General features: G+C 50.2%; 1 protein-coding gene across 1 annotated transcript in view; it reads left to right on the top strand.

Annotated features, from left to right (window-relative positions):
• Nucleotides 1-7,500, top strand: part of LOC311324599 (kinesin-like protein KIF2A) — a gene marked incomplete at its 3' end in the record, with an annotated part of 27,995 nt that overhangs the window by 9,146 nt on the left and 11,349 nt on the right. The window contains exons 4-12 of the mRNA XM_084457090.1: nt 603-657; nt 818-934; nt 2,816-2,916; nt 3,403-3,498; nt 3,587-3,641; nt 5,099-5,261; nt 7,025-7,115; nt 7,281-7,344; nt 7,429-7,500. The exon at nt 7,429-7,500 is cut by the window's right edge and continues 20 nt beyond it. Of these exons, the coding sequence (XP_084313216.1) occupies nt 603-657; nt 818-934; nt 2,816-2,916; nt 3,403-3,498; nt 3,587-3,641; nt 5,099-5,261; nt 7,025-7,115; nt 7,281-7,344; nt 7,429-7,500 (814 nt within the window). The remainder of the gene's footprint in view (nt 1-602; nt 658-817; nt 935-2,815; nt 2,917-3,402; nt 3,499-3,586; nt 3,642-5,098; nt 5,262-7,024; nt 7,116-7,280; nt 7,345-7,428) is intronic.

Genomic DNA, 7,500 nt, shown 5'->3' with positions numbered 1-7,500 from the left:
TAACCGCCCTGCTCCAAACCGACGCACCTTAACCGCCCTGCTCCAAACCGACACACCTTAACCGCCCTGCTCCAAACCGACACACCTTAACCGCCCTGCTCCAAACCGACACACCTTAACCGCCCTGCTCCAAACCGACACACCTTAACCGCCCTGCTCCAAACCGACACACCTTAACCGCCCTGCTCCAAACCGACACACCTGAACCGCACGCTGCTGAGCCAGCGACGAGCCCAGGGGCCACAAGAACTAAAGGAAGATGTCCTCACTGATGGACAGCGGGTTGCTTTGTGTTTAATGGATGACCACCATTATGACGGCAGCAAGTCCAAGTGTGTTGAAGCAGCTTCAGCTTCACAGATGCTAACGGACAGAGCGCCACTCTCCGGGACTAAGGCGTTTCCAGTGATGAGCTGGAACTGATTCTCAGGCTTTCTTTGTGTCCCTTTGTTCTGCAATCGTTTGAGTCCGAGGGGACTTCTGCTCTGGGAACTCTGGTTCTGACCAGCTGGGTTCACATGCTCTCTCTTCAGGTCCAGAAAGGCCGGGCACCTTTTACTGATCCCACCATAATCAAGTCTGTCTTTCGTCATCTGTTGCAGAACCGACGGACAATAGCGCCCCCGAAGAATGACACACCGTCCAGGGATAACAGAGGTGGGTTCTGGAATATGATTCTGTCAAGTTCAAAGTAGGTGTATTTGTTATACGTCTGGGTACACAAGCTTCTGAGAATTTTGAACAGTAATGGTCAGTGTGCCGTCCTCACCTGGGTGTCTGACCCGTGCTGAGTTGTCCTGCTGTTCCGTTTCCCCAGTGGGGTCGACCCGTGCCAGGCCAGCCCAGCAGCCAGAGCCGGCGCCGCCCCCGCCCCCCCCGGTCCAGCAGCTGGCCCAGCCCGCCTCGGCCCAGACGCAGCAGCAGCTCCAGAACGGTACTGCAGTCACACCCCCCACCACACCTCTGAACGATAGGGAACGTCTCAATGGTCAGCAGTGCTCGCGGCGCCGCAGATAGAGTCGAGCGCGAAGCCGACCCTGGTTCTGGTTCCGGATGCGTGTTGCCTCGCTCGGTACCGTCGCTCCGCGTCTCCGGGGATGTTTCCGTCTTAGGAAGCGGACGAATCGCACCGATAGCCTTTCAAACCCTGATGTTGTTGTTGATCGTGTGTTGATCGCAGGGGTGTCCATGCATCAGCTATCCAGGAAGGAGTTTGGACAGAACTGTAGGTATCCCACCCCCTCCAACCCCCCGAGGTTTTCTGTGATTAGCAGCCGCTGGCCTTCTGATTACGCTCTCCTCTTAAAGCCTCCGTTAGTCTCAGAAGCTGTGTGTGTGTGTAGGGGGGGAGAGGGGGGGGGGGGGGACAGAAAGCCCTACTGTCTGTCAGCCCGCCTGCACTGTCTGCTCCCCCTGTGAATTCCGCTGAGTCACACGCAAACACTCACACACAACCACGTACACACACACACCACACACCAACCCATGCTCACACATAAACACACACACACCAACTCGCGCTCACACACACCCACTCACAGGGTGCTGGAGTTCTCCCTCGGTAGGCCCTGGCAGAAACAGTAGCTTCGTTCATAGCATTCCTCTCTCCATCAGAGCGGTTCTCTCTGCATTTTGAAGGGGCGAGGGAGATCGATCACCCCCCCGCCCCCCCCCCCCCGACAGAATCAGAGCAGCTAGTTCTGTCTCGGTAGCTGTGCCTCTTCCTCAGGTTCTGACCTGATTCTCACCCGAACCTGACCTGATTCTGACCCAATTCTGACCTGGCCCGCCTCCCCCACATTACAGCGTATTAGTAATTCCTCAACCCAGGAGCCAGGGAGGGGCAGTAGACCATCCCCGCTGGCCCTCCGCTGGGCTCTCTGGATGGAGAGAGTGTGGGGGAGGCTGCTCTGGTCTGGACTGCTCTGGTCTGGACTGCTCTGGTCTGGACTGCTCTGGTCTGGACTGTCTCTGGGGTTTCATGCTATGGACTTCTGACGCGCTGTGGTTCTCTTCCTCTATTGATCTAGTATGGGTTTTTCGGCAATGATGACCTGGGCTTCAAACTCAAATGAATCATCGGGGTTCCTCTGATGTTTTGAAACAAAACATTGTGAAAGTTCTGTGCCTTCAGTCACTGATTCTCCGTCGCATCACCACATTCCCTAGTCAGTAGCCACGCTAGTGCCAATTTAGTGGCCATTTAGTCCCCCTACCATTCAAAGTAGTAGTTTGGTGGAAGCAGTCGATGGTTCAAGTCAAACACAAAGGGCCTTTTGACAGACGCAGGGGGTCACGCTCTGTGCTCTGTAGCGGGAGGAAGGAGGTGCCAGCTCTCCCGTGACCAACCTGCCCTGCAGGCAACCTGGATAGAGCTGCTCCCTTGTGTGACAGGCTCAGTGCCCTATAGCCACCACAGAGAGAGAGAAAGAGAGAGGTAGACCGAGAGAGGGACAGAGAGGGAGGGAGAGAGAGACGGAGAGGGAGGGAGAGAGACAGAGAGGGAGGGAGAGAGAGAGAGAGGGAGGGAGAGAGACAGAGAGGGAGGGAGAGAGACAGAGAGGGAGGGAGAGAGACAGAGAGGGAGGGAGGGAGAGAGAGAGGGAGGGAGGGAGAGAGGGAGAGAGACAGAGAGGGAGGGAGGGAGAGAGAGACGGAGAGGGAGGGAGAAACAACAAGAGGATAGAGAGCGGAAGACCTGAGAGAACCGAAACTGGAAACCAAAGGATAGAGAGGGGGCGGGGCTAGAGAGGGGGCGGGGCTCCTCTCAGAGTGAGGCCGTCTGGTGACCGTCCCCCCGTCTCCTCCCCAGCAGCGAGGAGGAAGTCCAACTGTGTGAAGGAAGTGGAGAAGCTGCAGGAGAAGAGAGAGAGACGGCGGCTACAGCAGCAGGAGCTGAGAGAGAAGAGAGCACAGGTACAGAACGGCCTCATCCCTCTCTCCTCAGAGCACAGGTACAGAGCGGCCTCATCCCTCTCTCAGAGCACAGGTACAGAACGGCCTCATCCCTCTCTCCTCGGAGCACAGGTACAGAACGGCCTCATCCCTCTCTCAGAGCACAGGTACAGAACGGCCTCATCCCTCTCTCCTCGGAGCACAGGTACAGAACGGCCTCATCCCTCTCTCCTCGGAGCACAGGTACAGAACGGCCTCATCCCTCTCTCAGAGCACAGGTACAGAACGGCCTCATCCCTCTCTCCTCGGAGCACAGGTACAGAACGGCCTCATCCCTCTCTCCTCGGAGCACAGGTACAGAACGGCCTCATCCCTCTCTCAGAGCACAGGTACAGAACGGCCTCATCCCTCTCTCAGAGCACAGGTACAGGACCGGCGTCTCCTCAGCCAGGCGATCTCTACATCAGTCGGATCGGTGACCTGTGTTTGTGTCTCTTCTGCCCGTAGGAGGTGGACACCACCGTCCCCAACTACGAGATCTTGTACATGATCCGAGAGTTCCGTGCCAGTCTAGACTACCGGCCTCTGACGGCAGCAGACCTGGTGAGTGGACGCCCCGGCCGTCCGTCACGCTCCTAGCCCCGCCCCGTCTGCCTGACCGTAACTTTGGGTTTTCCTTTCTCCACGTCAGATCGAAGAGCACAGAATATGCGTGTGTGTGAGGAAACGTCCGCTCAACAAGAAAGGTAAAGTCTGCTTTAACATGGAAAAACTGACTAGATTCAAATGATTTTTCATTTTTCAGAGAACCGACTGTTTGAGATTCGGCCTGATGACCTCCTGACTGCTACAGGCACATTGTGTTCCCTCTGTGTTTGAAATGCGCCATATAAATAGTATATTAATAGAGTAATAGTAATATAGTAATAGATTTTGATTTACAGCCCCGACTTTTGCCGCAGTTTTACTTAGTGGTGGGAGGGGTTAACCGGTAATCCGGTTAACCGGATTAGAGAGCTTTCAAATGCCTTACCAGTTACTAAAAATCACTAACCTGGATTCGTTATTTTCTTTTTTTGCAATTTAAATCATGTATAATAAAAAAAAATACCGCTAACCAGCCTCTAATTATTAAATTAAATTAATCTGTCGAGTCCGTTTCTATGGACGTAATGCAAGTGACTATGTGATCGCGTTCAGACGTTGTTCTTCGTTCGTTATAATAATGCTGTTTTATTCCGTCTTGTCTTTTGTTTCATGAAGGCTCGCTAGGGAATAGGGACGAGTGAAGAAGTCTACAGCTTCATCTTACACTAAACCCAATATATTCATCTGATCCTGATTCCTGACAAATGTTTATTGTTTTGTCATATCCAGAGTAGTTGGTTGTTGGTTTTGACAGAGCTCATATGCGTAAGGATAGGCGACGGGATCAAGTGCAGATTGTTTGAGCGAGTTGGCCTATAGGCCTATAGTGTTTTATTTTAGAGATTGAATCAGACTTGTGTCTGTGATTTTTTCGAGCCGACAACTTCTGATATAGGGGCTCTAATTTTCTGAATGCACAATGCAGGCTCCGTGTCTCCGTGTCCGTTTTTGTATCTGTAGCCTACAGCTTTGGTGCTACAGCAGCGCTTTTTCTCGTGTTTTTTCAGCGTGTTTCTCTCTTCATCGTGGTGTTTTTGTCACATTATTATCATTGATGGTAGGAATTTCTATAAGTGCACCTCGCATGCTTTTTGCAAAGTTGCCTGTATCAAAACCCAGGTAACGTTAGGCCTATTTTAGTCTCATTAATTAACGCTAATTGCTCAACGGTAACCGGTTAACCGGAAGAAATATTGCTGTTATACCGGAAAGGAAAATATGCAAATTGTCCCACCCCTAGTTTTATTGTAGTTGCGAAGATTTGACTGCAAAGGGTTGAGTCACATTCCTGACAGGACGATGGAATGAGATGAGGGGTCATCTGAGGATGAGCACCTCGCTGATCTGTGTGTGTGTGTGTGTGTGTGTGTGTGTGTGTGTGTGTGTGTGTGTGTGTGTGTGTGTGTGTGTGTGTGTGTGTGTGTGTGTGTGTGTGTGTGTGTGTGTGTGTGTGTGTGTGTGTGTGTGTGTGTTCGTGTGTGTGTGTGTGTGTGTGTGTGTGTGTTCGTGTTCGTGTTCGTGTTCCCGTTCCCGTTCCCGCTTGTCTGTGCTTCAGAGCTGACTGTGAAGGACCTGGATGTGATCACCATCCCCAGCAAGGACGTGGTGATGGTCCACGAACCCAAGCAGAAGGTGGACCTGACGCGCTACCTGGAGAACCAGACCTTCCGCTTCGACTACGCCTTCGACGACAGCACCACCAACGAGATGGTGTACAGGTCAGAGGACAGCCCCTGATGGCTGTGGGACAACCAATCCCTATGTTTTGATGATCTTGTGCCAAGTACAGTTATTTGTGGTACCTTGATGGTTTAGATTTTACTACCATTGTATTAGTTGAGGCACTCACATAAACCAGGGTTTGTATTAGGGCTGGAACGATTACAAATGTTGCTAGACGATTAATTGTCTCAGAAATAATAGCGATTAATAACATAATTGTCACAAAAGAAAGAGTTTTTTCTTTGTACGTTGAGTAGAGGACCTTATGCACCTGCGTGACTTTTAGTGATTTTTTTCTTTTTTTAGGGGGGTGCGATTGCAAAGCAGGCCCTGGTGGGAGGGTTCTAGGTACCAGAAGGGTTCTTGAGCTGTGGCGTTTTATATGTTAAAAACATACAGGGGAACTACAGCAGGCCTATTCTTGCTACTGATGTGTTTTTTTAACACCTCAACAAAGGCCAATCATTTGAGTGAGCGAGCACCTGAGCACCTGAGGAGAGAGGGAGAGAGGGAGAGAGGGGGAGAGGGAGAGAGATCTATAACCTGAGCAGAGAGGAGGGTTGAGTCCCAGCTCCCAGACCAGAGTCTCTGGTTTGGTTTAGGTACTTCGTTAGTGAACTATCTTGCTTCTAGAACACACACATCATGCTTCTAGAACACACACATCATGCTTCTAGAACACACACATCATGCTTCTAGAACACACACATCATGCTTCTAGAACACACACATCATGCTTCTAGAACACACACATCATGCTTCTAGAACACACACATCATGCTTCTAGAACACACACATCATGCTTCTAGAACACACACATCATGCTTCTAGAACACACACATCATGCTTCTAGAACACACACATCATGCTTCTAGAACACACACATCATGCTTCTAGAACACACACATCATGCTTCTAGAACACACACATCATGCTTCTAGAACACACACATCATGCTTCTAGAACACACACATCATGCTTCTAGAACACACACATCATGCTTCTAGAACACACACATCATGCTTCTAGAACACACACATCATGCTTCTAGAACACACATCATGCTTCTAGAACACACACATCATGCTTCTAGAACACACACATCATGCTTCTAGAACACACACATCATGCTTCTAGAACACACACATCATGCTTCTAGAACACACACATCATGCTTCTAGAACACACACATCATGCTTCTAGAACACACACATCATGCTTCTAGAACACACACATCATGCTTCTAGAACACACACATCATGCTTCTAGAACACACACATCATGCTTCTAGAACACACACATCATGCTTCTAGAACACACACATCATGCTTCTAGAACACACACATCATGCTTCTAGAACACACACATCATGCTTCTAGAACACACACATCATGCTTCTAGAACACACACATCATGCTTCTAGAACACACACATCATGCTTCTAGAACACACACATCATGCTTCTAGAACACACACATCATACACAACAGCCACTGTCTGGAAGTGCAACCATTATGAAATTGTACACTGTTAGTGCTCGGTCTAAACATTAGCAATAAAAAAAAAAAGCATAATCACGGGTCAAAAAAATAATTGCGATTATGTCACAAAATTGCGGTTTGGCGATTATGTAATAATTGTTAAAGGTCTAGTTTGTATAACTGTGCTCTGCTAGTTATTTGCAAATGTCTACACACACACACACACACACACACACACACAGTCAAACTCAGATGCGGTGGTGTGTGTTCCCCTGCAGGTTCACGGCCAGGCCTCTGGTGGAGACCATCTTTGAGAGGGGCATGGCCACCTGCTTCGCCTACGGACAGACGGGCAGTGGCAAAACACACGTGAGTCACACACACTCCCCCTCCGCCCGGACTGACACTTCCCTGCCCGCTTTGAAAGGAAAGAAGGGGTTCCACATTTCACCAGAGGACCTGGGCTCACAGCTTCCTCTACACACGCAGAACTGGGGGTATACAAGCCCCTCACCTCATGTGTTTGTGTTTCAGACTATGGGTGGAGATTTTTCCGGAAAGAGCCAGGATTGTTCTAAAGGAATCTACGCGTTAGCTGGTGAGTGATGCTCAGTGGATTATTCTGAGTATTTGTTTTCGGGCCGTCCTTTTTCTCATGAGGATCTTCTCGTCTCTCCTGCAGCTCGGGACGTATTTCTCATGTTGAAGAAGCCCAACTACAAGAAGCTAGACCTCCAGGTGTACGCCACCTTCT

The sequence above is a fragment of the Borostomias antarcticus genome (genome assembly GCF_949987555.1).
Source record: "Borostomias antarcticus genome assembly, chromosome: 23".
NCBI classification, from domain to species: domain Eukaryota; kingdom Metazoa; phylum Chordata; class Actinopteri; order Stomiiformes; family Stomiidae; genus Borostomias; species Borostomias antarcticus.
This window is presented reverse-complemented; position numbering and strand designations above follow the sequence as displayed.